Source organism: Camelus dromedarius, chromosome 28 (assembly GCF_036321535.1).
Source record: "Camelus dromedarius isolate mCamDro1 chromosome 28, mCamDro1.pat, whole genome shotgun sequence".
In the NCBI taxonomy this organism is placed as follows: domain Eukaryota; kingdom Metazoa; phylum Chordata; class Mammalia; order Artiodactyla; family Camelidae; genus Camelus; species Camelus dromedarius.
Window position 1 is genome coordinate 5,919,496 of NC_087463.1, and position 27,709 is coordinate 5,947,204.

The 27,709-nt window shown below is 41.1% G+C and overlaps 1 protein-coding gene across 1 annotated transcript in view; it reads right to left on the minus strand.

The window, feature by feature from the left end:
* Positions 1-27,709, minus strand: part of EPG5 (ectopic P-granules 5 autophagy tethering factor) — a 109,369-nt gene that overhangs the window by 75,988 nt on the left and 5,672 nt on the right. Inside the window, exons 2-13 of the mRNA XM_031441986.2 lie at positions 21,187-22,128; positions 19,661-19,904; positions 18,655-18,791; positions 17,635-17,742; positions 16,510-16,583; positions 14,495-14,600; positions 11,981-12,095; positions 11,420-11,570; positions 8,505-8,660; positions 5,129-5,286; positions 3,889-4,043; positions 1,678-1,818 (exon numbers count right to left, since the gene is read on the minus strand). Coding sequence (XP_031297846.2) covers positions 1,678-1,818; positions 3,889-4,043; positions 5,129-5,286; positions 8,505-8,660; positions 11,420-11,570; positions 11,981-12,095; positions 14,495-14,600; positions 16,510-16,583; positions 17,635-17,742; positions 18,655-18,791; positions 19,661-19,904; positions 21,187-22,128 — 2,487 coding nt within the window. The remainder of the gene's footprint in view (positions 1-1,677; positions 1,819-3,888; positions 4,044-5,128; positions 5,287-8,504; positions 8,661-11,419; positions 11,571-11,980; positions 12,096-14,494; positions 14,601-16,509; positions 16,584-17,634; positions 17,743-18,654; positions 18,792-19,660; positions 19,905-21,186; positions 22,129-27,709) is intronic.

Here is a 27,709-nt window from a genome sequence, read left to right on the forward strand (position 1 = left end):
GCTACAACATGCGTGAACATTTTTGAGGTCATACTACCAGGTGAAATAAGCCAGTCACAGAAGGACAAATACTGTACAAGTCCACTTTTTTGAGGTCCCGAGAGCAGTCAGATTCAAAGAGACAGAAAGTAGAATGCTGGCCGCCAGGAGCTGGGAGGGAACGAAGAGCTAGTGTTTAATGAGCATACAGTTTCAGTCCTGCAAGATGAAAGACTCCTGCGGGTGGGTGGCAGTGACGGTAGGCGGCGAAACGACGTGAATGTGCCGACGTCACTTTAAAAAATGGTTAATGTGTGTTTTATGTTGTGTATAATTTACCACAATTAAGTTTCTTTTAATTAAAAAAAATAACATAAACTTTCCTTGGGAAAGCATAATACAGCATTCATTCTTCATTTAAAAGAAAAAAAAGCCTCACAAACTAATCTGTCATTGGAATCTGCTCACTCGTGAATGGAGAAAGTAATGATAGTTACCAGTCATCTATCCTACACAGAAGATGCAGTGACTGAAGGATGGAAAGGCCCTTGCAAATACAGGCCCAGAGAAAAACACTATCACTTTAAAAATTTCTCCTGAAGTATGACATATGAATAGACGACCTGCCATTAGAAAAACTCACTCATTATAGCCTTATTATAGAGGATGAAGAAAATCTTCAGTTAAGTGTATGTTTTTTAAAATGACACATTCAGAGGAAGATACAGCTCAAGTGGCAGACTGCATGCTTAGCACGCACAAGGTCCTAGGTTCAATGCCCAGTACCTCCTCTAAAAATAAATAAATAAAATGACACACTCATACAATAGAACACCACTTGGCAATAAAAAGGGATGAAGTACTGACCCGTGCTACAATATGGATGAACCTGGAAACATTTTATGCTAAGTGCAAGAAGTCAGTTATAAAACATTACACACATATTGTATGATTCCATTTATATAAATATCCAGAATAGGTAAATCCACAGACAGAAAGTAGATTTGATGGTTGCTTAGGACTAGAGAGCACGTAAGTCTGGCAGCTAAAGGTATGTGGTTTCTTTCTAAGGTGATGAAAATGTTCTAAAACTGACAGTGGTGACAGCTACACACGTGTGTGAGTATACTAACAACCACTGACTGTACACTTTAAATAGATGAATTGAATGGTATGTGAATTTTATCTCAAAGCTGCTTTTGTAAAAGGGATTGTGACAACAGAATTAAACTGCATCTGTCTTGTTCAACTTAAATTACTACTTTTAATTTTGCTTTTGACTGATTTAAAGTACGTCTTCTTTTTCAATCAGAGTTCTTTCTTCCTGGAATAAAATATAAGAATTATAAAAGCCAAACAAAATTGTGAAATAAAAACTATTAATTAACTACAAGCTATAATCAAAGTACAAACCTGTGGCTGAAGGAGGTGGGAAAGTCACTTTGAGAGGATTAAGAAAAACAATCCATTTTTTTATAAGCGCCAGCTAACCCCAAGCAGGCACAGTGAATGGCACAGAAAAATGTTTAATAAATGACACAATAAATGTTCTCTTCACCCTGTCATGCCCATGACTCAGTCATCCTAACCACCTTACTATTTTTCCCACTGCTCTATTACTCCAGGATTTAAACAAAACAAAACAAGCAAACAAACAAAAAATGAAACAAACAAAGAAACAAAAACTGGTGCTCTTACCATTCCAACCTGGTCAATGGTGTCTTGAACTCTATTCAAAAGGACAGAAATTATCTCAGGGTGAACCGCTGTGATGGCCCCTAACAGCTCTCGACCAACTTTTGAAAAAGTCTCTCTGGTGGACAGGGTGACGTAAGATACCTAAAAGTGCATTGGGGTAGAGATGGCGTTTTTAATACCAATTATCAGTAAAAATGCATTTCCATAATTTATTCAGGGCGTTTTCAAGTAAAGTGGAAAGAATATCACATTGAGCTTTGGTTCACACTGCATTCAAAGAGATGTCCAAATTTCAGAGAGCCACGTGTCTACTGTGAGTCTGGAAGATGGGAGGAGACAGAATGTGGGGGAAAGGCAACTTCAGAACAATGACTTCAAGTGCTAGATTCGTAAAGTGTATCCCAGAGTCGTCAGAACAATTAAACAGTCCCTTCCATATAAAAATTTTTCCAAATTTGAGGAAACCAATAAAATGATGAAAATCAGAATGCATTTCATGGAAATATCTATTCTCTCTTAAAAAATAAGATTGCACTCAGCCATAAAAAATAATAAAATAATGCCATTTGCAGCAACATGGATGGACTTGGAGATTGTCATTCTAAGTGAATTAAGCCAGAAAGAGAAAGAAAAATACCGTATATCACTTATATGTGGAATCTAAAAAAAAAAAGACAAACGAACTTATTTACAAAACAGAAACAGACTCACAGACATAGAAAGCAAACTTATGGTTACAGGGCGGAAAGACAGTGGGAAGAGATAAATTGGGAGTTTAAGATTTGCAGATACTAATATACGTAAAACAGATAAACAACAAGTTCACACTGTATAGCACAGGGAACTACGTTCAGTATCTTGCAGTAACAGTGAAAATAAAAATACATATTAAAAAAATTTTAAATAAAAAATAAGATCGCCAATTTCAAGAACTTCTAAAACATTAATGTTCACCAGCTCCTCTTGAACTTCTAAAGTACAGGTTACAATCCATTCATGCCAATGGCCAACAGTGTTTTTGTTTTTGTTTTTGTTTTTGTTTTAATATAATGGAACAGAACAGAAAAATAAGAGTAGAATAAAATAGAACAGAAAAATGTGAGAATGCATCACAGTAAGACTAAGTATTCCTTCAATTTCACACATGTGCACATGCACGCACACACACACACACACACACACACACACAGAATCATAATGTAATGCAGAACACAGCTTTCACTCTGAGCACTGGTCAAAACATTGAAACACCATTCAAGGACATAAATATTACTTTAGCAATGGATTTTGAGAATGTCATTTTATATATGTGAAAATATACATTATCCCCTCAATTTTTTCAGACCATGAGATATTCTGGAATTCCCAATCCACCTAATCCTTAACCTCATGCATGGTTACAAAGCACAAGTACTGGAACAGCTTAAGAGAGTATTTGATCCTGGAAAAGAGTTTTAGATTCTCCAGTTCTGTCATTCCTAAATTGGAATACTGAGGAGGAGGATAAAAAAATCTTCTTCAAACATAATTTTACTTAAATTTACTTGAATATTTTGCAGGAAAATCTTTTATGAAGATAAACTGACTGCTTATAGTGAAAATGTGCATTTTAAAAAAATATAAACAAAACTCCAAGTAATGTTTTGGTAACCATTTGGATTATGTTCCTCAACACTTGGGGGGTCCAAAGTTCACTCTCTTCTACTGTTAGGGATGGCTCAGTGAAAAAGTGAAGAAAGCAAGGATCTCATCCCAGCCTGTCATTTTATAGATGAAGAAACCGAAGCCCAGAGTGGTAAGGTATCTTTTCTGATGTGAGATGGGCAGTGATCAGCAGATCTTCTAACAAAGCCAGATCTCTTTCAGTATTCTTTCCACCATCTTATTTAAATCGGCTGGGAAGCCAGGTTTCCATGTTATTGGCAAGGTCAGAGGAGTGGAGATGGGGCGGGGGGAAGCAGGGCTAAGGAATAGAAAGTATTAAAACTACAACTGTCAGGCTGTCAAAACTCATACATTAATGATGAGAGAGCGGGGAGAAATGGGACGGGTATGATTCACACGTTCAGTACTCCTTACAGATTATGTCCTTCCACAGTGCAGACAACACAAGGCTGTAATGTTTTTTTTAAAGCAATCCCAGAAGAATCAACGACTGGACAGTTCAAAAGAAAATGGTTTAAACTGGCTTCTAAAACTTTATATCCTAACCTCATATATCTCCAGCACAATAATTTTTATGAAGTCTTCGTCCACATTGGTTCTTCTGGCCTGCGCCATCTGAGCAAAAGTAGTTAGAAGGCAAATCTCTTCTGAGCTATTCATGGAAGAAAGACACTTCTCAAAGTTGACAAAATGTTCTGGGTCTGCAAGTTTAAGAAAATTAAAATGAGGAGAGAATAAACATATGTTTGAGGAAAAAGATACAAAACTAAAAGACATTAAGAAATATTTAAAGACACAAAACATCTTTCTTTGCCCCAGAATGGATTTCTACAGGCATCAGGAAGAAGACTGGGCCAGATGAAATTTCAATTGTAAATATGATGTTTTCTCAGGCAACACTTAACATCTTCCAAGCTTCAGTTTCCCCATCTGTCTCAAAAGGTTATTTTGAGATTAGATGTCATGTCACTGGTGATGTTCTGTCAGCTGCAAAGCACTGCTACTGTCACGAGGAGAGACCTCCTCAGTGGCACACTTGAAGCTACTTGGTAACTGTCAGCCAAGTGAATGACAACCCTATTAACGAAAACCGCTCAGACTAGCTAAGTACTCAGTACCAACGTGGCATTCTAAACAAATGACATTTGCTTATAAATAAAAATTGGGGGCAAGAAATTAGCTATGATGACGACTGCAATACTGATGAATATAATTAACAATATATATATGTCTTGTCTGCTTCTCAAGAGGAGGCTGTGTGAGCAGTATTACATTTTGTCACTAGGGGGCAGTCTTGGCAAACAGCTTTGTGGTAAGTGACAGAAAACCAAAATGTTGCAAAGGCAAAGCTGTGTAGAGGGAAGAAAATAGTCTATTTAAAAAATATATTCCCCATGGAATTTTTTACAGTAAGAAGGCAACAAGCCGACAATTCCTTTCATACGTTTACACATTTGAGAAATCAAAGGTAGTTCATCAATTTTTCAGTATTTTCAAAATGACTCCATGGGGTACTTACCAATCCAATTTTCATTTCCTGTCCCCAGACTGAGTTTATACTAGAACTTCCTGTCCAGAGCATTTGAAGAATAATGAAAATTGGAATTATCATTCTAATAAGCCAAAACAACAAAGCAGTCTCTTAAATTTCAAAGTGATTACACGTGAGTCCACAGAGTCAAACATTCCGTCTCAGCCCTTCTAAAAGCAAAAAGAATGAAGCCGCGAAGGGAAAAGGCACATGGGTGGGGAAGGCGGAGGCTGCCCATTTCTGGCGAGGCTGTACCTTGCAGCCGCTTCTTGCACTCGGCGGGCGGGAGGACGGTGCAGAGCTCCTCCAGATCCCTGCTCTCCACCTGGTGCATGAGATAGAAGAGCTTCCAGAGCATCTGGACCGACAGTGTCCCGAAGGGCATTTCCGACATAAACAGCCAAATGCCAAGTCTATGCATTTTAAAAAAGAGCAGGAATAATTTACATTATCAGGCAACTCCACCACAGAGAAAGTAGACATACCTTCAGCTCTGATAGGAAAAAAAAAATTCTCAAATTCTTAATGGCACTACAGCAATTTTTTCTTAGCATACTTAAGTCATAAATACCTAGAGGATGAAGAATAGCAGGAAATACACACAAAGCACCTAGTCTGAGCCAGGCACTGTTCTGACCGCCACAACATCTATTTATCATCTCCCTCCATCCTCACTAAAACCAAGGCAAGCACTTGTTGGTATTAGCCCCGATTTATATGAGAGGCTACTGGGGCACACAGAGGGTAGTTAAGAAGCAGAGCTGGGTTTTGAACCAAAGATCCTTTTAAGGTCCCAAGACAGAAAGGCTCTTTAGACTGGAAGCGTGTGTCTCGAGCACGTGCACAGGTACACGTGTGCACACACAGACAGGTGCATGGGAGGGGGGGAGGGAATCAAAAGCTCTCCACGACCCCTCACTCATCACCGAATGAAGTCCAAACTCCTCACCCCGCATTTGAAGGCTTCCATAAAATAGCTCAGATCCATATTCCCAACCAGAGCCCTCTGTGCATTCAGATTATCAGACCATTCCTGGACAAGCCCGGAAAGAACTCCCCAACTCCAAGCCACCATCCCTCCCCTGATGTCCTCCTCAGCACCGTTACGGAATTCTAACCACACCTGACTATGGCATTATCATACCCTTTATCAGTGTTTCTCACATCGCAATGGGCAGAAAAATCCCCTGAAGACTGTGGAAAATGCAGAATTCCAAGACCCATGTAAGACATGCTGATTTTGTGGGCCACAGCTGGAGCCCAAGAATTTTCACTTTCTACAGTCACCCCAGATGACTCAGATTCAAGTGATCCTTAACCACACACAGTGAGAAACATAAATGTGTAACTGATGAACACATACCAGCATGCAGTAATTTGACAGCAGAAACCAAGTCTGTATAAACCAGCATGTAACTCAGAATCTTGTTTAATTATTCAGTACCTAAACTAGTATCTCAAAAAAATTCCATACTCAATAAATGCTCATTAATACTTTGTTACATGAATTTTATCTCAATAAAAAAAATCTAAGAAAGAAAAACAGGGAGGTACTTAAAACTGTTGCTATATTTTGGGCAAAACTACAACTTAATCAATCATAGAGAAAAAGAAATCAAATACTGCCTGCTTAACCCGTCTGTGGCACTGACTTCGACTCTGAAAAGCAACTTTAGACTCCTGAGCCAGAGCTGAAGAAACTTCTCTCAGCTCATGTGGGTCAGGCTTCTGTCTTATTAAGTAATTATCCCAACACTGCACACGGGACTTGACGTTCTTGTGTAACGGATCCCAAAACACTGAGGCCTTCAATGTAATGTCATAAGACAGTGAATATTTCAGGCTACAAAATTCCCCGTATGGCAGACATGAAGCTGAGTGCAGCTGTGGTTTTCGTTGTCTGTCTTTCGGTTCTGGTTTGTTCTGTTTTAGCTTGGGGGATAGCTACTGCCAAAAATCTCCATGGGAGCGGAGGGTGTAGCTCAGGGGTAGAGCGCGTGCTTAGCACGCACAAGGTCCTGGGTTCAATCCCCAGTGCCTCTGTTAAAAAAATAAAATATGCAGTCAGACTGTAATAATTCTACCTAATAAAACTGGAAAAGGAAAAAATAAAAAACCCTAATTACCTCCCCCAATAAAATTTAAATAAAAACAAACAAACAAATAAATAATTTTTAAAATGAATTTAAAAAAATAAAGAAATCTCCATTGGAGTGCCAGATAAATTTGTATTTCATATACGAAAGTTCCAAATAAATTATGCTCCACAACAACATCTCTCAGCATTTTAAAACGTAAAACAACGGTCATCTTTGTGAATTACATGCGTGCTGTTACAGGAGGGCTCACGGCTCAGTGTGGAAGACCTCGGAAGGAACTAGGGTCTTTCCTTTAGAAAGCTCTGCTCTCAGCTAAACACACCAGGAACGGGTGACAGGAGATCAGAGACGGGAGACTCTTCTCCAGCACCAGGCCGGCCTCCATGAGTGGGTGCTACTGCACGGGGCCCCTGGCAGGGTTCTGCCCCGCACTTGGTGCACTTTGTGAGACAATACAGAATATGCACCAAGAGTGATCTAAAGATGAATTTCTAAGCCCATGTTCTATCTGTCTTAGAGCCATGCCTTCTGAGTGGTTTTGAGACTGAAGTCAGAGTCCTGACCTTTCTCCAAGTGAGCAGTTACTCTATTCTTTATCTGAAATCACACAAAAGCCACCACCACGGACATGTGCAAAGTCCTTCACGGTTTAAAAAGCCCCTCCATCATTGCTGCATTTCATCCTCACGCCGGACCCGCAAGGGGGAAGGAATAGGCAGCATGGTTATCATCATCTCCTTTTTATCAATGAACACCGACCACAGATGTTAAGTGACTTGCCCAAGGCGACAGTCTTGGCAGACTGGGACTCGAACCCACTACACAACACCCACAAATAAGGGGCAGAGACTAAGGGGCCCATGGCAAGAGTGTCAACAGCCCAGAAGGCAGCAAAAGTGGGGGAGGGCTAGTTCATGGGTGGAGCAGGGTGGGGTTGGAGGCCGGCCCCCACCTCATCGTGGGGGGCACGCTGCTGCAGCAGAACCCGCTCCGGCACTTGTCCAGAAGCTCAGGGAAGATGGTGCAGGACGAGCTGTTGTGCCCCCTCCTGTCTCAAACGTATCCCAGGCTGTAAGCAGCAAAAAGATGCCATGATGAGAGGACAGCATCTACTCAGCCAAGACAGGGCACCGGGACCTGCGACAGTCCTAGACCTGAAAACCCTCAGTGGGACAACTTGAACAGCAAAAGCAGCAAATCATTTGCTCCGCGTGCTGAGGGCCTACTCTGCCTCACCGTGGGCACTAGAGCTGGGTGTGAAATACAATTCAACCCCTGCTCGAAGTTACCCCAAAAGTTCTGGGTGGCAAAACTAAGACGGCAGAAGCAGGTTATTTTAAGACTGAAAGAAACCTGATCATTTCAGTCAACGCTACAGACAAGGGAAAACCAAAGCCCAAGAATTCAAGATAAGAAATAGACGAAACACGCTGCGACATTACTATAAGAGCTCTCTTCAGTCAATGACTTTCACGCCACTCTTTCTCACTAGCCAGGGATGAGTTCTCAACAATGATCATCACAGGTCTTACCTTTTGGCTTTCAGCACATGGAGGACAGCTCTCAAAAACAGCTCATCGAACTCAACCTGCAGTTTCTCCATGGAGTAGGGCTGCAGGGCCAATCCCGAGCCTTGGTTGTGGCTCACGAACTGTGCCCAGTGGTCACTCACATAACCAAGGGTCATCCTGAGCGAGAGGAAAGACAACACAGCACTTTGCACATGCACACTCAACCCCGGCGCCTCTACGCTCCATTTGAAACATCTCTTTATTCAATACGTATTTACTGAGCACTTACTTACTACCTTCTAGGTTCTAAAGGCAGTGCAACGGAGGGGGAAAAACCCTGCCCTCGTGGAGCTTACATTTAGTGGAGGGCAAACAGCCAATAAACAAAATGAAGTAAAATATACAGTCTATCGTGTGGTTATAAGTGACACAGAAAAATTAGCAGGAGAAGGGATAAAGCTCCTCTGGAGTTGGGGCCTCACTGCAGAGGGACACATGCGTAAAAGCCGGAAGCAGTCACAGGGCTGTCCGAGGGCAGGGCATCCGGGCAGAGGAAGCGGCCAGAGGGAAGGCTCCAAGGTGTGCTCAGTATGTTGGAGGAACAGCAAGGCAGCCAATGCACTAAAGTAAGTGAGGGGGAGACCAGCTGGAGAGGAAATGAAAAAAGTGACAGGAAACCAGCCCCTGAAGGCTCCTGGAGGCCACTGTGAACACTGTGGCTTCTACTCTGAATGAGACTGGGAGCAGCAGGGTCTGAGCAGAGAAGCACCACGAGCTGACCATGATTTACAAGGAACACTGGCGGGTGTTATGAGAATAAGCTGGGGGATGGGGGGGGTTGGCGGGGTGGGGACAAGGGCAAAAGCAGGAAGACAAGTCGTTGGCTGTTGTGATAACTGGTAAGAAATAACCGAAAATGAACTGCGGTGGTAGCAATGAATGTGGTGAGAAGAGGCTGGATTTCAGAAACCGGATGTTTGACTGATTCAAAGGATGCATATCTTTCACACTTTAATCTCGACATTTGGAATGTGCATTGAAATTGATGACACACCATAATTTGGCGGCATTTTTCCTTTCTTAGTGGCGCAAAGAATACATCTTTAGAATTGGTGGCATCTTAGATTTGATGAAAGATGGTACTTTGATGGTAGAGATGATAGAACTGACTATTAAGAGTGGATGTGGGATGTAAAAAGAAAAGTCGGGGATGACATCAGATGCTCCGGCCCGAGCAACTGGAAGAATGAAGTTGCCACTTGCTGAAATTAAAAAGACTGTGGGAAGAGCAGTTTGGGAGGTGGGGAGAGTGAGTCCACTTTGCAATTCTTAAATTATAATGACTGTGAGTCACCCAAATGGAGATGCTGAGTTGGCAGCTGGATATACAAGCTTATGAAAAAGGTAAGGGCCGGAAACACAACTCAGAATTTTAACCATATTTAGATGATATTTAAAGACATGAGATTAGAGGAGATCCCCAAAAGCAGGTGTGGATAAAGAGAAGAGGTCCAGGGACAGAGCCCTGAGACATTCCAACATTAAGAAGTCTGGGAAGTGAGAATGAAATAGCCAAGGGGGCAGAAAATGAACAGCCAGTGAAATGGAGGAGAAACCAGAACGTGGTATCCTGGAAGCCAAGCAAAGAAAGTATTTTAAGGATAAATCACAACAAAGGCTGCTGTATGAACTGTGTGAGCAGTAAAGCAGGATGAAGGCTTGAGAGCTGGCCATCGGATTAGACAGCAGCACAAAGTTTACTAGCAATCTTCATTCTTCTTTTTTTTTTTTTTTTTTTTTTTTTGGTGAGGGTAAGTAATTAAGTTTATTTATTTAACTACTTTTTAGTGGAGGGACTGGGGATTGAACCCAGGACCTTGTGAATGCTAAGCACGCTCTCTACCACTGAGTCATACTCTCCCCACCTGCAATCTTCATTCTTAAGAGCTGCGTGGGTAGTGCTGGAGGGAAAAGCCTGACTGTGCAGAGTCCAAGTTTTTCAGGGCATCCTGCATCACTTATCTGGATTTATAAAGCTGATGCATACATATTTAAAATAATCAGTCAATTATGTTTTGGAAACAAATTAGGGAGTGGGAGGAATTTTTTGGTTTTTTGGAACTTTTCTTTTGAGGTAAGAGAGGTTAGAAGAAATGCCAGTGTATTTATATGTTGTAAGGAATCTAGTAAAGATAGGAAAATTGATGATACAGAAAAGAGGACACAAAATTCAACAAAAAGCAGTCCATGGTCTCAACATTTACTCATGCTTGATAACAAAAACAGAAACCCACCTTTCACTCAGATAAACAATGCTTCCCCAGTGCAAAATCCAGGGCCATGCATGAAGTCTTTTGCAATTTTCTTTAAGTGGTATTTTACAGAAATCAGAATAACAAATACGAGAAAAAAACAGGGGAGCAATGGTGCAAAAGAGTCACTGCCATTTGACAACTCCCAGGCAACAGCTAGGAGGCCGAAGAGAAGAGAGTGTGAAGAAAGGGGAAGACTCTGTGTTTTCTCTGACCCCTTATCTCTGGCCAAGTTCAGCCTAGCAGCTGCTGTGAGGATCTTGACTCCAAGAACAGTTACCTAGCAAACCAGTTAAATCTGAGATAATTAACCAAACATTCTGACTGGGAGTATTTATTTAAAATTCTGATCGGGTAGATAGTGAAGAACGAAATTCTTTTTTTTTTTCCTGGGGGGAAGGTAATCAGGTTTATTTATTTTTTTTTAGAAGAAGTAGTGGGGATTGAGCCCAGGACCTCATGCATGCTAAGCATGCGCTTTACCATTTGAGCTATCCCCTTCCCCCAGAAATTCTTAATTTTATTAGAAATGAGACCTGAACTCTGTTACCAAATGTCCACCATCCCAATTACACAGTATCTGGGACTGACCAGGGTGAAGGTAAGTAGAAACGTCAGTATTACCTCATCATGTAACCGATTCGCTTCACAAACTGCCTATAGCGTGCTCTATTAAAAGTTTCTAACCCCACAGCCAGAAGTTCCACTAAGGAGTTAGCAAAGGCAAACATTTTCATCATCTCTTGAGGTCTTGTTGTTTCAGGTAAATAATCACCTAGAAGTTGATCAAAGAAAAAAAAACTTGTAATTACTATGGGAAAACACTGAAAGATACAGATGTAAATACTTCGATAAGGAAACAAGGCCAAGATGGAGAATCCCCACTGCTCTGGCTCCCATGTCAACATGATACGGGAAACTTGAGACAAAGTCTAAAATTAACACAGTTCATTAAAGCTGAGCAGTGCGCCGCTGGTCAACCTTTTTGCATCGAAGCACCAGGGAAGAAACTACAATCACAAGAGGAAGAAAGGAAGCCTCATCAAGGGGGGGCAATCATTTCCGTAGAGTATGACCAGGCACAGGGGGACCTGAATCAGGAGCCTGCACGGGACGTGATGCTAAGTTCCTGTGTCCGAGCTCGCCCCCACCGCACTTCACATATGGCAAAGGCAATTAGCCTACCTTTTGCTTTAAACCCAAGAAGATGCTGAAAAAGTTCATGAAATGGAAACTGGGATAAAAGAATAACCAAATCATCTTCATTAAGGAGACTCCAACTGGTCTCAGGGTCTTCATCCTGAGGGAAAGGATGCAGAATCATGTCAGGTGATTCGATCAGATCACGCCATGGTCTAGAGTTACAGGAGCTGCATTATTACAGGTCCTGACGGTACACCTGTGGTATTCTCATGAGTCTTCGTGGACTTCTCATCCAGGACAGAGATTTATACTATCAGTTCCATTAGACGACCTGAAAAATCCCCTGAAAATACAAGCACAATTTTATGTGTATCTGGGTCATATCCATTCTTCAGTGGCTGAAACTGCTCTCATTAAATTTCCATCCCAAAGAAGATTTTAAAAATTCCTTTAGGGTGGGAATCTTACTATAAAGCTCAGTGCTCTGACATCGATTAAAGAACGAGGCACTAGAATCCAAGTGATTTTAGCTACAAGTCTTTCCCTGGCCCAAAATTAAGGTCTACTGCAATACTCAACTGACTTATCAAGAAGCAATTAACATTTGCGAAGGATAACTGAAGTCCTGCTGTCAATCAGTACTATTGAAAACAGAATAGAAATAATAGTGGGCATACACAGGGATCACATAAGGGGAACAGTTGGGGTATTCTGTTAGATACGGAGCACTAAAGTATCCTTAGAGACGAAATTTGTGTCCTAAGATCGGTGTCCTAAGATATGCTACATTCAGAAGGGAGTACTGTAAAAAGACTCAGAGATCCTGAAGAATGTACCACCTCAACTTCAACAAGGGGCTAATGCAATTCATTCACAACTTTCTGAAGCCACTCATTTTTAGCCTATATGTGTCCCAGATGGCTAGCAAACAAGATCCTCAGAAACTCTACCTAGAGCAGCAGTTCTCACTCCAAATGGAAATTAGAATCACCAGGGAGGCTTTTAAACACTCGGGTGTCTGGGTGTGGGCCGGGGCAAGGTTTTTAAGTTGCCCAGGTAGTTTCAATACACAGTGTCAGGTTGCCAGTGTCAAGAAACCTCTAATGTGGACAATCCAGAGAGCCTTCTGCCACACAGCTTTTTCTGAGTCAACAGCACTCCCAACAGTCTCTTCCCTCCCCAGGGTCCTGAATCCACTCAGCATTCAGTGAGGGCTAACCAGCGTCCTTAACCAGTACCTGTCTCTGGGATGAAACGCAGGAAACCTATCAGAAAAAAAAAAAAGACTAATCTGCTCCATAACGATCTTTAAAAGACCAGATTGCACTAGCTCCTGAGAAGTTCTCTCCAGGATGACTGTTCAGTCTCCAGCAAAAATGCCTACATGCCCACATCATTTACCACCACCCCACTGCCTCCTACAAGCCACAGGAAGAGCAAAATGAGTGTGAGGGGGCTCCCACTTCTGAATGGATCCTTGGGTGAATACGCAGACACAATCCCACAGCTGCCACGATGTCATTCTAAGGAGTGTCCACTGCAACCTTTCAACTCCTTTTAAAGAGAAGGGGTTTGAGCGACAAATCAGGAGTTGGGGATTAGCAGATATAAACTACTACATACAAAACAGATAAACAACAAAGTCCTACTGTACAGCACAGGAAACTATATTCAATAGCTTATAATAACCTATAATAAAAAAAAGAATATGAAGAACAATGCATATACATAAACATGTATAACTGAATCACTATGCTGTACACCAGAAACTAACACAATATTGTAAATCAACTATATTTCAATCTTGTTTTGATGTTTTTTAAAATAAATAAATAAATAAGAAAGGGTTTTACTAAATCCAGTCCCTGGCCAATCTTGCAAAGGAACATCAAATCAGGATTTAGATCATAAAAACACACTAGGACGGATAACTAGCTGGAAAAAAAGAAATTCCTTACCAATATACTGACCATGTGTATAGTAGAAAGAAAAATCAATAAGTATTATCTTGAGAAATTGGATTTTGATCATTAAATTGTCATCTAAAATAGAGAACCATCTTCTGTCTTTCAAGTGAGAAGATCTGGGTAAGTTTGTAAGTATTAAGGCAGAACCTTAGTAAGCTCCACTCTTCATTATACAGATTCAGAGTATCTGCAGGTGAGCTCTCAAGCCCAGAAAGTTGTTGCCACATGAAAGAAAATCTTTACGGAACGTGTACATAACATGTAAATATCTCCAGGTCCCAAACTCTCCCAGGTGCACAGGGAGAAGGTCTACAGAAGGGCAGCAGAGACACTGGCTCACAGCACAGGCTCGAGGCTCTGCCATTTACTGACCACGTGATTTGGGACAAATTCCCCCTCCCCAAGCCCACACCTCAGTTTCCTCATCTGTAAAATGAGGATGACAAAAGTCCTCGCCTCATGGGGTTGTGGGGAGAATTAAATGAGATTAAATTAAATTCCATGTGAAATGGGCTTAGAATGATACCTGGCACATGAAAAGAAGAGCTCAAAACTGATGACTCAAGATGAAACAGACATGACGAGTTACCTCTTCTCCTCCCTCGTCCACTAGCGTCCACGTCCCAGGCGCAGGCCCTGAGGACGATGGCTTCCGCTCGCTGGGCTTCATGTGGCACAGGAACGCTGCTCGATTTCTGAAGGACGAGGGCAATGGCTCAATTACAGAAACATAAACCCAGAAAGCCCGCTGCATGCATTCTGGATCGCCTACTCACCCCGAAGAGCAGTCAGACACCAACCTATTGTTCAAATGGTTTAAACTGGTACACAAGAAATAGGAACTGGCTAAAACTCCCGGGGACCAAAACTTCACTAAGTCTGGCGTAGAGACCACTGCTGTTCTCAGTTAGTAAGGATGAGTAACCACAGAGAAGCAGTTATGCAGCACACAGCTCCTGCACAAGGCGGGACCTCAGAACACTCAGGACCACTGCAGGACCTTCACTCTAGCTGCTTACAACGTGTACAGGAAACATGCTCATTGAATAAAAAAGGAAAATGCGCAGGTAACGCACAAGCAGGTTTAGGGGGAAAAGCACATCTAAATGCTAAAACATTAAGTCAAATCACATCTACCACGTGTAGGAGCAGCCCCCTGCATCCAGGCAGTGAGAGAGAGGACTCTGGGAGCATTCCTGCCTGCCAGGCTTTTACACGGTGGTGGCTGGACCTGGCGATGAGGGGTAATCAGAGAAGTTCCTTCTCTGAGACCACCAGCCAGTTCTCAGTTTGCTGTTCCTTCCTCTCTGGCCTGACCCTGAAAATTCTCCCACTCCTTCCTTTCTTCCCCAAGAACTCTCCTCTGTGACTTTCAGCTCTGTAGCTCTACCACTACTCTTTCAATCCCAGGAGCTCCAGCCCTGAGCTCCATGTGTCCACTGGCAGCTGTCACCTGCAAGCCCCAATGACCTCAAATTTTCCTCCTTACCCAACAGCTCTCCTTTCTGCCTTTTCAGTCTGTTGAGGCTGCCAGCACCCTCTCAGTCACTCAGACTCAGAGTCTACAGTTAGGTCCGAGCCACTCCTTTCTCCCATTTTCCTTATCTAATCAGCTCCTTAACCCTTTCCTAGGAAGGATGCTCAGGTACCCCATTTTCTCCTACCCACTACTGTTACCCTAATTCAGGCTCAGAGGCAGAAAGGTTTTCCTCAACCAACAGCCAATAGTACTAACACAGTTCAAGGTCACCTAGACACAGCTCTGCCCTCTCCCCCAGTTAAGGATGTGCCCTCCTGATGCAGGGCTGGGTTCTAGAATCAGGAGAGTCAGACGAATGCAACTGTCATTCAATGAAGCAGAAGCACATCTGCCGCCTCCAGTCCATCCTGATCTTCCTTAAATGCAACTTTTATCCTTGTTCAGAAACCCTCAGTTGCTACAAAGCCCAGACCATCGCAGATCTCTGTCTTAATTTCAAGGCCTTCTAGTCCGACCAACCCTAACTGTTCATCTTTATTACCACCTCCCACACACCCGTCCACTCCAGCCAAGCTGATCGCCTACCTGTTGCCAGCACAGCCATCCTTCCCTGTTCTCTCCACCCACAATGCCCTTCTTACTGCTCCTCTCCTGCTGAAATCAGTTCCGTTCTTCAAACCCCGCCAACCCCTGGGAACCCCCTCTGACTACCATCCCACTCTTTTCACCCTCTTCATTTCCATTGCATCAACCATAGCTTCACATGATTTAGCACTTGAATCTCTTTGAGGGTTTTTTTTTTCTCTGCCACTAAATCTTTCCTTCTAAGGAACAGATCATCGGTTTTTTTTAATCCCCAAAGAAGTACCACAACCTACATGACAGGAGTGAAAAAATCCACTAAAAAGGGGGACCCAAAAGAGCTCATCATTTACACATAAGTGGTTAAAAGGGTCACTTTGGGACAAAGGATATTCAACCCAAAGAAAACCCACAGTGTTAAATTCTGGAATGCTGACTCTTCCTCCTTTAGCAGTTGTTTGGATCTGGACAGTTTAGGAAGCCAATCGTTTGATAATAAGAATATTTTAATTTCTACTTCACATAGTTCTTCCAACACTTACTTGACAGGAGACATTAGCAGGGCAAGGGACTGCATAAAATGAAAGACCCCTGATGGGTTATTCATAACTTTGATCTGAAATCAGAAAAGGAAAAGGCATACTGTACAAAATCAACAACCCAAACCTCCATAATCTCAGTTCACCCGCATTCTGACGAAGGATACAAGAAAACAAAAGTGGAACTGGTACCTAATCCACCAGAGTGAGGACACATCTGGTGGGTTACCTGGCAGTCCTGACTGGGCTGTGTTCCAAGCGTACAGGTGGCTGAGCCATTTACATCAATTACCTGCAACAGTGTGAGAGGCAGGAGGCTGCTGCTACTTTAATCCAAACAAAAACAAAAAAATCTTTCCTGTACCTAAAAGGATTCAAACTTCTCGCCACCGGAAATACTAAAGAAAAGGTAACGTGGAGAAGTTGAACTTGGTATACATTTGGCTCCTACCTACCCATCTGAGTGGTTGCTGTGAGTAACAACACAACCCAAAGGCAAGCAGCAGAGAAGAGAAACTATAAATCATATAATCAACGCCTAAGTTGATTATCTGAGAGTTGATCACACAGTCCTAAGATCTCTGTTTGTGTTAAGTAACTCTGAGATGCTGGTGGTTTCTTTCTGTATCTGTACCAGTTACAGTGTGAGGTGTACTAATTTAGGACAGTGTGATGAGTATTACAGAAAAAAAAACTCCTAGCAGGCCTTCCTGCACAGAAATTTTACATTATTAAATATCACTGAACCCACCAAGCCAGACTACAGCTGAACTTCTGCATTTCTATCTTAATTTCATCAATTTGGGTGGTCCAAGAAGTTGCAGCATAATAACGCCTATGAATACATACTGGATATATTCTAATAATTTTATTTTAAATATCAGTTTTTTTAAGTAGGCTTATTTTTTTAAGCAATTTCTTCAAGAAAAATGTTTACCAATATCGTATCTGGGTGGGGGGAGGGTATAGCTCAGTGGCAGTGCATGCTGAGCATGCTCAAGGTCCTGGGTTCAATCCCCAGTGTTTCCTTTAAAATAAATAAATATATAAACCTAATTACCTCCCCCTCCCCCATAAAAAAGTCATTACCATTTTTTTTTCAATTTTTAAAAACAAACAGTATCATACCTGGATAAAAGGAATAGCCCATTTACTAACACCAGCTGGGCAGCGAAGAATATGGTTTAGAAGAAAGAGGTGATCTCCAGGACAGCCGACTCTTTGTAACACTGACACCTGAACAACAAAGGACACATGGTTTTACTATTTATAAGGACAAATGTATCTAGGGCTCCAGTGAAATCACTTATCTGATATTTAAATACATGTGATCTTTCAAAAGAGTAACCAGACCTAAGACACACCATTGGCTGGTTGAGCGCCTACCACAGCGATACACAGAGGCCTCTGAATCCATAATCACTGTGATAAGAATATCATAAGAAGTTTCTCCACAAACCCAATCTTTTTCATCTGGCAAATTACAAATCACTAATGTTCCTGACCAGATGTGAGTAAATATAAATCAAGTAGTTTAACCTATTTCCAGTTTGTAATAGTTTCTCAAATCCAAAAAAGTACGCTTAGAACCTCAACCCATATCTAAGAACTCTAGCATGAACCCAAAAAAAACACGCAAGGCAGCCCCATCAAGAAACACAACCAATAAACAAACCCCTCCCCCAACGTAAGACACATCTAATATCTTTCCTAAATTTCCCAAATCCTGACTCCTTTCTTTGCTTCCCCTTAAAAAAATTGTTTTAAAGTATGACTACGTGCAGCGTTAAACATAAGATGATAAAAAAAAAAGTGATATGGACAATTTTTAGCTCACATACCCATATTCTGAATATACATCCAGTCTCAAATTTAGCATGCTTCCCACACTTTCATTTCCTCCAAAGTTGAAGGCCAGAGATCATTTAAGATAAAGTTTATCCAACAGAAAAGCACTGTAGGTCTAATAATGCACTGGGTAAGGCTATCTTATTTCCATGTGCCATAAGCAAAGAAAATGTAACTAACATATTACATGAATTAGCTGAAGAAACCATTGAAGGAAAAAACTATAATGCAGTCAGAGATAATTCTTAAATGATCAGGGAAATAATAGAAAGACTACCGTGTCTACTTCTATTTCCTTACCAATTTCTGCAGCCACAGAAGAATATCGTCATGGAACTGAGCATCTTCATTAACCCTCCTGGTGAGCATGAACAAGACACTAATGCACTCCTTTAGCTGACACAGATCAGAAGGAATGCTTGCTATCTGTTTAGAAGCTATAAAGTAAAGAGAGGATTAAATGAGTCCCACATAAATGGTATTTAGGGGAAAATTTTTAGTGTCTCCACTTAAAAAAGAACAGCCCAAAAAATTAACCATTCAAAATATTTAGTTCAGATGAAAATCCAAGGAGAAAATTTTCATCAAAAGATCTGACTTTCTACTAAATACATAAACCAAAAAAGTATCTGTGAAGTATTTCAAAGCAAGAAAAAATAACTTCATCAAAATGTATTTTTTTAATTTAAAAGTCAGCAGATCTCAGGCCTGGCTCCAGCTCTTTGATTAGTTATTAAAACAATAAAAGGGAGGAATTTTTTTATTTTAAATGATCCTACTAACTCTCCCAGAAATAAAAATTGAGTAACTAATACTCAATACATCATATGGTAAAGGCTAATTTCTTCAAATCCAAAATAAAATGAAAAATCCAGAGCATTATAATTGCTCTGATGAAAATTAAATAAAACAGCCCAACAAAAGGGACAAGCATATATAAAGTGCAACAGAGAGTGAAAAAGTATTCTGATTATTAGCTTTAGAATCAAAAACTGTATTTGGACTCCACTTGGTAACAAGCACATAAATTAGGACAGTTAAGAGACGTTAATGATAAAAAGCAAACATCTGGCTTCCTAGAGAAGCAGAGAATGTCAGCCTACAGGGAAGGAGACCTGGCACCGCTCGTAAGAAATGCTATTAAGGCGCATCTCAGTCCTACGTTGGGGGAGGCCAGGTAAACCAGCAAGCACAAATGGTCCTTACAATGCCAATCAGCACACAGTCAATTCAACCAGACTGTACCCCTCAACTCTTCTTTCATTTCAGATCACAAGAAAGAGCCAGACACTCGTGACTGACACACCTCGGCCTTCCTGATGAATTGCTAAAGATCTCAGAACAGCCGAACTATTGAGCAACGCATAGATGTAAGACTCCACTTGCAACCGGGAGAGCACAGAGGTGTAAGAATGCAGAGCCAGGGTCTGGTGGAGGTGCTCGGATTTGGCATCAAACAGCTTCTTTAGCTCTCCCAGGGCACTTTCACTCATCTCCACTCTCTGGTAGCGGTGATAGCCTGAAACTTTCACTTGATCCTCGCAGATACCCTAGCAGTGGGCAAAAGGGTAACAGATGAAGCCAGTTACTCTTTGCTCTTGAAGGAACCGGGCAGCAGGCATCATCTTCAAAGACCTTACAAATCAGAGAGGGGACGATACTACGACGTAGAAAACAATAAAGTTAATAATACATCACCAGGTGCCAAGGAGTATAATGCCAGTCACAAAGGCATCACAAGCTGAGAGAAGGGAAGAGAAACCTAGGAAGTAGGTGGAGAAAGTGCAAGAAAACCACAGGGCTTGTCTCTCAGACTCTGATGACTGATGATCTTACATTCCACTTTACAAACACTGAGATCAATATGGTATGCCCTCCACTTCAAGGGACCTCAAAACATCTCTGTACTTACCTCATCATTCTCTGTGATGCTGCTCAAAAGAAAGAAACCCCCTCCTTCCAATATTAACTCTCCAGCTGTGTTCTTAATTCTACCCGGTCTTTTTCAGTACTTTCAAATGCTTCCCTCTCCACAGGACACCCCCTCCCCCGACCTACAAAGAGATACACAGGTCTCCCAAGGAATAAGGATTAGGGATGGCGGGAAGTCCCACGCTTCTCTCTGAAATCTCCTCCAACTTCCTTTCACTGCCAGACTTGTCAAGAGTGGCCTTCTCTTCCTGCCATCCCTCCCAGGCCACCATGAAGTGGCTTTCCTGATGGCACCCTGGCCTCCAGAGAATCGTGTCTTGTTGCCTTCTCTATTTTCTCATCTGTTCTTGACCTTGTTCCAGGGATCATCCTGTCCCTGACACTCTCTACCCAGGGGGTATTCCTGGCTTTATGCCCAAGGTCACAAGCTAAATATCTGACCTCGAGACATGACTTGCTTTGGCCTCTTGTGCGTGCGTGCATGTGTGTACGTCTATGAGTGTGCGTTGGATTTAGCTGCCAAGGTTTACAAATCAAGAGCTTTCACGTAAAAATCCAGACTTCCAGCTTCTCTGAGAAAAACGTAAGACGTGGCCGTGCTGAGCCAACACGGCCTCACAGCAACAATGGACTAGAACACGAGAGCAGCTGTGCCCGCTGGGCCAGGCATGCGCTTACTCAGTGACCACATCCCGCTCAACCTGTTTCATTGCTCCAGGCTACCTGCTCGGCCCCGGCAGGCCCTGGACACTGTGTCCCTGCACGCTATTATTACGGGCTAACACAGGTCAGCGTGGGTAGAAAGAGCAGACTCCAGACCTCGATGGCATCCCAGGAACAGCAGCTCCACTGCAAATTCCCCAGGCTCCCGCAAGCTTTACAGAACACTGGTCAATATACCTGAACTGACAACTGTTCCTCCTTAAAATGCCACAGTCGATTTTTAGCACTTTGACAATCAGACGTCAGAGCAAGGAGCTCGGCTTCGGCCAGCAGCAGCTGCTTCCTACATCGTGAGTAGTTCAAAAGCAACTCATAAAATTCATGCCTGTCCTGATGAGCCATGCTGTCAAATTCTTCTAAATATGACTCAACATTTTCCAGCCATGAACCGGGCTCAAAGATTTTTAGCTGCTCTTTAGTAAATGGCACCACTTCCGGTTGAGATGGGAGCTCCGGGTAGAGGCGCTCATTGCGAAGAAAGGGTTTCACTGCCACCAAAGCTGGTACATCATCAGCAATTTCAGCTGGCAACTGGGGATACAGTTTTCTCACTCTAGGTGGCTGAAAAATGTCTTTGGCTTCACAAGGACTCTGCAAGCCAATATTTTGGAGCACCTCTGAAGAAAGACCCAAGCTTTCGTCTTCTTTCCTATTCTGAGTTTCTCTGAGCTGTAAATTTTCTATCTCCTGTTGAATATAAGAAACATTAGATTGCAGCGTGCTTTCTGAAGGTCCACACTGTACCAATTTATCTTCCTCTACTTCTGTAGAGTTCTTGAGGGTTTCTGCTTTGGTTCCAATACTGTCTCCAGGGTTGACCTTGAGCTTGATTGCATCATCCCCAACGTGGGCTCTGATCTCCTCCCCGTCCTTTAAAGTCTCTGTGTTACATGTCAGAGACTCTTCACTGCTCACAGTTAAGGAGGTAAGTGGTACATCAAACATTTCACTCTCATTTTGTCCACTGGCATCATTCTGGAGCTGGGAATCAGTTAATACTTTCAGATGGTCTCCTTTAAATTCACAAGCTGGAGTAGGGATTTCCACCTCTCTAGGGGTTTTGGCAAGAGAGATTTCATCAGACTCTTCCCTCTGAAGGATTTCATATTTCTTCTTTTCCTAAAAACAAGATGTGTAATGTGAAATAATTGATAATATAACAATACCTGAGGCTTCCAGAATGAGGAATTTAATTACATATAAAAATCTAAATTTCATCATTTAGCAAATGGAATCTAAATTCACTTCATAAGCAAGGTGTTTCAGATTTGGTATCACTCAATTTTGAGTATGCTGAATTTGGGAGATTCACTAGTCTAATTCCAACAGAGGAAGACATGAAAAAAGCAGCAAATTATGATTCAAGAATTGAGGAGGAAAGTCTTGATTATTAATTAGGCTGTTCTCCTTTCTGCTAGATGTTAAATGAAACCAAAGAGTCTCTGAGCATCTTAGGCTTCAACAGATTTGTCTCCATCTTGACAAACATATTCATTCAAATCTCAAGCAGAAAAAGTCAGGACAACTTAAGCAATAATGATAGTATTGGATTATAATCCACAGAATAGAATAAATATCCATGTGCCCATATTAACACAACTATACATTTTGCTTTGTAATTGACAAGGAGTGGCACCCTTCCTTACAGAAGAATTCCAATTAATAAATGTAGATAGAATGAGAAAAACATAAAACCACCATTAGGACACCATGGAAATAACCGCCACTGGCAGCATCTACTGATGAATGTGAAAGAGTGAGTGAAAATTTAAGCAGAAACAGAATATTCACATAGTGTCAAAGTACTCTCTACATATTTAGTAATTACGAAGGGAAAAAGAATAAGTTTCAGTGGAGAATCCTGGCAGACAATCGCTCAGGGTTAGTATAACCAATAATACATCCTTATATGCTGTTCTGAGGTTTACTACCTCTTCAGCACCCTTTCCAATCTAAGCATGAGAAAACAGCAGACAAAACCCAAATTAAGGGAAAGTCTACAAAATAACTTAAGTATTATAGTCCTCAAAGAAAAGACAAGACTGGGAAACTACAAAAAACTGGAGAACACTGTGGAGACACTACAACTAAATGCAATGTAGGATCCTGGATTGGATCCTGGCACAGAAAAAAGGCAACAGGGGGGAAACTGCTGAAATCCAAGTAAGTTCTTTATTTTAGTTAATAGCACTGTACCAACGTTAATTTGTTGGCTGTGATAAATGTCCTGCATCACAGAATTACACTTATGCAAGACTATAATGTTTGAAGACTCTGGATGAAGGATATATGAAATTCTCTGTATTATATTTGCAACTTTTCATTAAGCCCAAAATTAACTCCAAAAAGACAAAGACAAAAAAAAAAAAAAGTTAACCACTAAAAAAATAAATTATGGTTTTTAATAAAATATCTCTGCCATTAGCATATGAACTAGATACATAGGGGGAAAGCTGGATAAAAAAGGAAAAATATGGAAAAATTATTTAAATAAACTTGTTACATTCAGAGAAACAAAAAAATGACTGAATCACTCAAATACTCACTTCCCTTTCACTATGAAATGTTAAGAAAGGTAAAATGACCGTTACACAAGTTATCAGTGACTTTAGATTATGCTATTCAGCAAATATCCAACAACAACAACAAAAAAAGTGACAAGGAACTAGCTAAAAAAGGAAAACATTTATATGTAACTAATATTAGGAAGAAAAGACAAATGTTTCTGAAATGGAATTTGAGCTCAGCCTGCTGTTAATGAACTACCAAATATTTACAAATGGTAGAAATGCAACAAGCAATGTGGCCGTCCAAAGTTACTTTAATCCACGCTGTGAACTGTGCATACCAGATTCAGAGATTAGCTATACAGTGCATACAAACCGCTCTGTCAAACTGCCTACACTCAGGAATAGCAGCAACGTATTATATGAGCATTTATAAGAAAATGAAAAAGTGGGTCCAGTTACACTTCAGTGATGTTTGTTAGCACACCAGCTCTAATAAATAGGTTTGCCAGATTGAAAGGTCAGAAAGAGAAAATTAGGAGAGGGAGAGAGAGAAATAGTATGGTGAGAGAAATACTGGTGTGCTGGTCAGGGCAGAGGCCAAATTTTAGTGAGATGAACAATCATAAAATGAAATTAAGAAAACAATTTCATTTACAATGAACAAAGAACAAAATACTTCAAGACAAGTTTAACAAAAAGTACAAAATGTATACTCTGCAAATTATGAAACAAGATTTGAAAGAAGTTAAAGACCTAATAAGTGGAATCATATCCCATATTCACGGCTCAGATCACAATACTGTTACTATGGCAACACTCCTCAAATTGATATACAAATTCAATACAACCCCTATCAAAACCCCAGCTGACTTTTTTGCAGAAAATGACAAGCTGATCCTTAAACTCATAAGGAAATGCAAGGGGCCCAGCACAGACAAAACAATCTTGAAAAAGAAGAACAAAGTTGGAGATCTCACATTTTGCAATTTCAAAATCGACTGCAAAATTACAGTAATAAAGACAGCATGGCCCTAGCACATGGAAAGACAAATAGAGCAATGAAACAGAACTGAGAATCCAGAAATAAACTCTTACATTTAAGCTCAACTGATTTTCAACAATGATGCCAAGACAATCCAATGGGGAAAGAGCAATCTTCAACAAATGGTGCTCCACAACTGAATATTCAACGACTAAAATTGAACTCCTACCTTATACAAAAATTAACAAAAAGGATCACAGACCTAATGTAAGTGCTAAAACTTTTAAACTTTTCAAAGAAAACATACAAGTAAATCTTAAAATGACCCTGGGTTAGGCAAAGCACTTGTTAGACATGATACCAACAGCATAAGCGACAAAAGAAAAAACTAGATAAATTAGACTTCATAGAAATTTTAAAATTTTGTGCTGAAAATACGAAGTGAAAAGACAACCCCATAGAATGGAAGAAAATGTTTACAAGTCAATTATCTTTTAAGGGGCTTAATATCCAGAATAAAAAAAAAAAAAAGAACTCATGCAACTCAATGATAAAAAGATGAATAACCCAGTTTTAAAACGGGCAAAGGATCTGAGCAGACGTTTCTCCAAAGAAGATACACAAATGGCACATAAAAAAGATACTCAGCACCATTAGTAATTAGAGAAATGTATGTCAAAAGCACAATGGATAACGTCACACCCACTAAGATGACTTTAAAGTCAGATAATAAGCGTTAGCAAAGATGTAGAAAAATTAGTACCCTCCAACACTGCTGGTGGGAAGGTAACATGATGCATCCTTCATGGAAAAGGGTTGGGCATTCCTGACCACGGTGATGGTGACACGGTCTTGTGATCATAACCAAAAACCACTGAATTATACACTTTAAATAAGTATAGTGTGTGAATTATAGCTTAATAAAGCTGTTAGATGAAAGATTTTTAAAATTTAGTGAGTTTAGAAATAAATGAAAAAATGAGGAAGTAGAGACCGGAATGTGGACTAGAGGGAGAAATTTTTAGTTCCCTTTTCTTAAATTGTAAGCGACCTCTGGGGGTGATAAATGCTAACCAGAATAGAAGATAGGGAGCTGGAAGCTGGCCAAGATGGGCCCCGTGATCAAGGGCAGAGCAATGACCACACCCTCTCCAGCCCATAGGGCATCCCAAGCTTCCTCTCCAGCCCATCTCTGTTTTTAACCTGCCTTTGTCCCATGTCACCCAACTGCTTCCTCTTTCCCCACTCCAGGATTTCCCTTGCAATTTCAAATTCTTCCCCTTGGCTAAACAAAACGAAATCTCCAGCTGCTAGTACCAAACCTGCCGGCCCACTTCCAGCAGAGGTATCTTCCTGGGCATCATCATAACCACAACAGCAGCAACAGATACTGTGGTGAGATAATCAATTAAAGAATTGTTTTAAACCTCCCTAGGCTTCCCAGGGAAGAACACATAAGACTTTATGCTTTATTTCCCTTAGGGGTGGAACTCAGTGCTTCTCTGTTTCAAAAGTGGACAAAGAAAACTCTCCATTCGTGCTGTTACGGAAGTGAGGTCCAAAGAGGAATTACCCTGGGGCTGCCCCAGGGAAGGAGGTGGGGGAAAGGAGAGAGAAGCTGGGGATTTGATTCAAAGAATGGACTGGCTGTTGATTCCCCCCAAGGCAGGTGGGAAGGAAAGATGGACAACTGGAGGAGGCACAACTACTTGAGAGGGTGGCAAAGGCTTCACCCTGCGCCCTCACAGATCCCCTGGACAGGACAGGACATCTGGGGTGCGTATGCAGAGGGAGAAGGGCTTTACTGTGATCATCACCCACATTACGGCCTCTGAGAAGTGGTGAGCTCCCTCTGGCTCAAATCACTTCTCCAAAGGACAGACTAGGGGAGCAGATCCTGAAAGGTCCCCCAAGGCTCCAGCCTCTGCCCCACCATCAGTTCATCCCAAACACCACTGTAAGACTGGTCCCCCTAAAACACTGCTCTGAACACCACAAAAACCAAAAATAATCACAGCTCTTCACTTAATGAAAGACTGACTCCTAACTGTGGCACTCAGTACCTTTGATGACTCAGTTATGATCCTGCCAACGACCACACCAACCCTTCCGGCACACGTGCTTTATTCTGAACTCCTGCAGTACATACCTACTTGCCCGCGGCCCTGGTCACATGCTATCACATATGGTTACTTACCTTTGTGTTTGTCCCCCAAATAGACCACAAGTATCATGAGACCAGGGTCTATATCCTATGCCCCCGGATCTGATCTGTCTCTGATTTTTGACAGTGTTTCTTGAGACAATAATGATGACCTATAATTCACAAGAATTTATTGTGTACCAACTGTACACTGAGCTCCTAGGTACTGAAATCCTAAAATGAAGAAATTATTGAATTATCCAACAACTATTTATACTTACCATGTGCTCTGGCACATTCAGATGTTTATTTTTATATGCCTCTTAGAAAGCAAAGGGATTATCCAATGAATTCAGAGGAAACTGAATTTTTATGCCAAAATCTGAATCCATTCTTATACTTAAAAATTCAAAATTTTATTGAAAAAAGAAAAAAGAAAGCCAGCTTCCAATTACCTTGCCTACTTGAATTAACCAGAAATAAAAATTAGATTATATATAACAATCATTATAGATACAAAATAAAATTCAAACAGATCTCCACTGAATCCAGTTGTGTGTACAAAAATTAGTACCTACATAATTTTAACCAGAAGACAAGTTTCTTACAACTGAAAATGGCCAAGAGATTAAGAAGAATCTTTATTTATTTTTTATCTCTATTATCAGTTACATAAAGGTAGAGAACTAATTTTAAAATAATTTCAGAGGTTACACAGAAATGGAAGAGTTGTTTGAACATAGAAAAACATACTTAACTATACATTACAGTAAACAACACCCTGTAGTGTTGGCATATGCATGGGAAAAAAAAAACCTAAAGAACACACAACAAACTGCTATCAAAGGTATCTCCAGGAGATGGAATTCAGGGCATGTCATTTTTGGGTTGTACATTTCTCTCTGCGTGCGTACACTCATACAAACTTTTTTAAGCAAAGAAAAAAAACAAGCATTTTCTTTAAGTTCTGGAAAACAAATAGGAAATCTCCACTGATCATTTACAGTTCTTCCTCTTGGAACTGTACTAAGCAAAAAATTACAACTCCTTTCCTTCCTTAAAAAT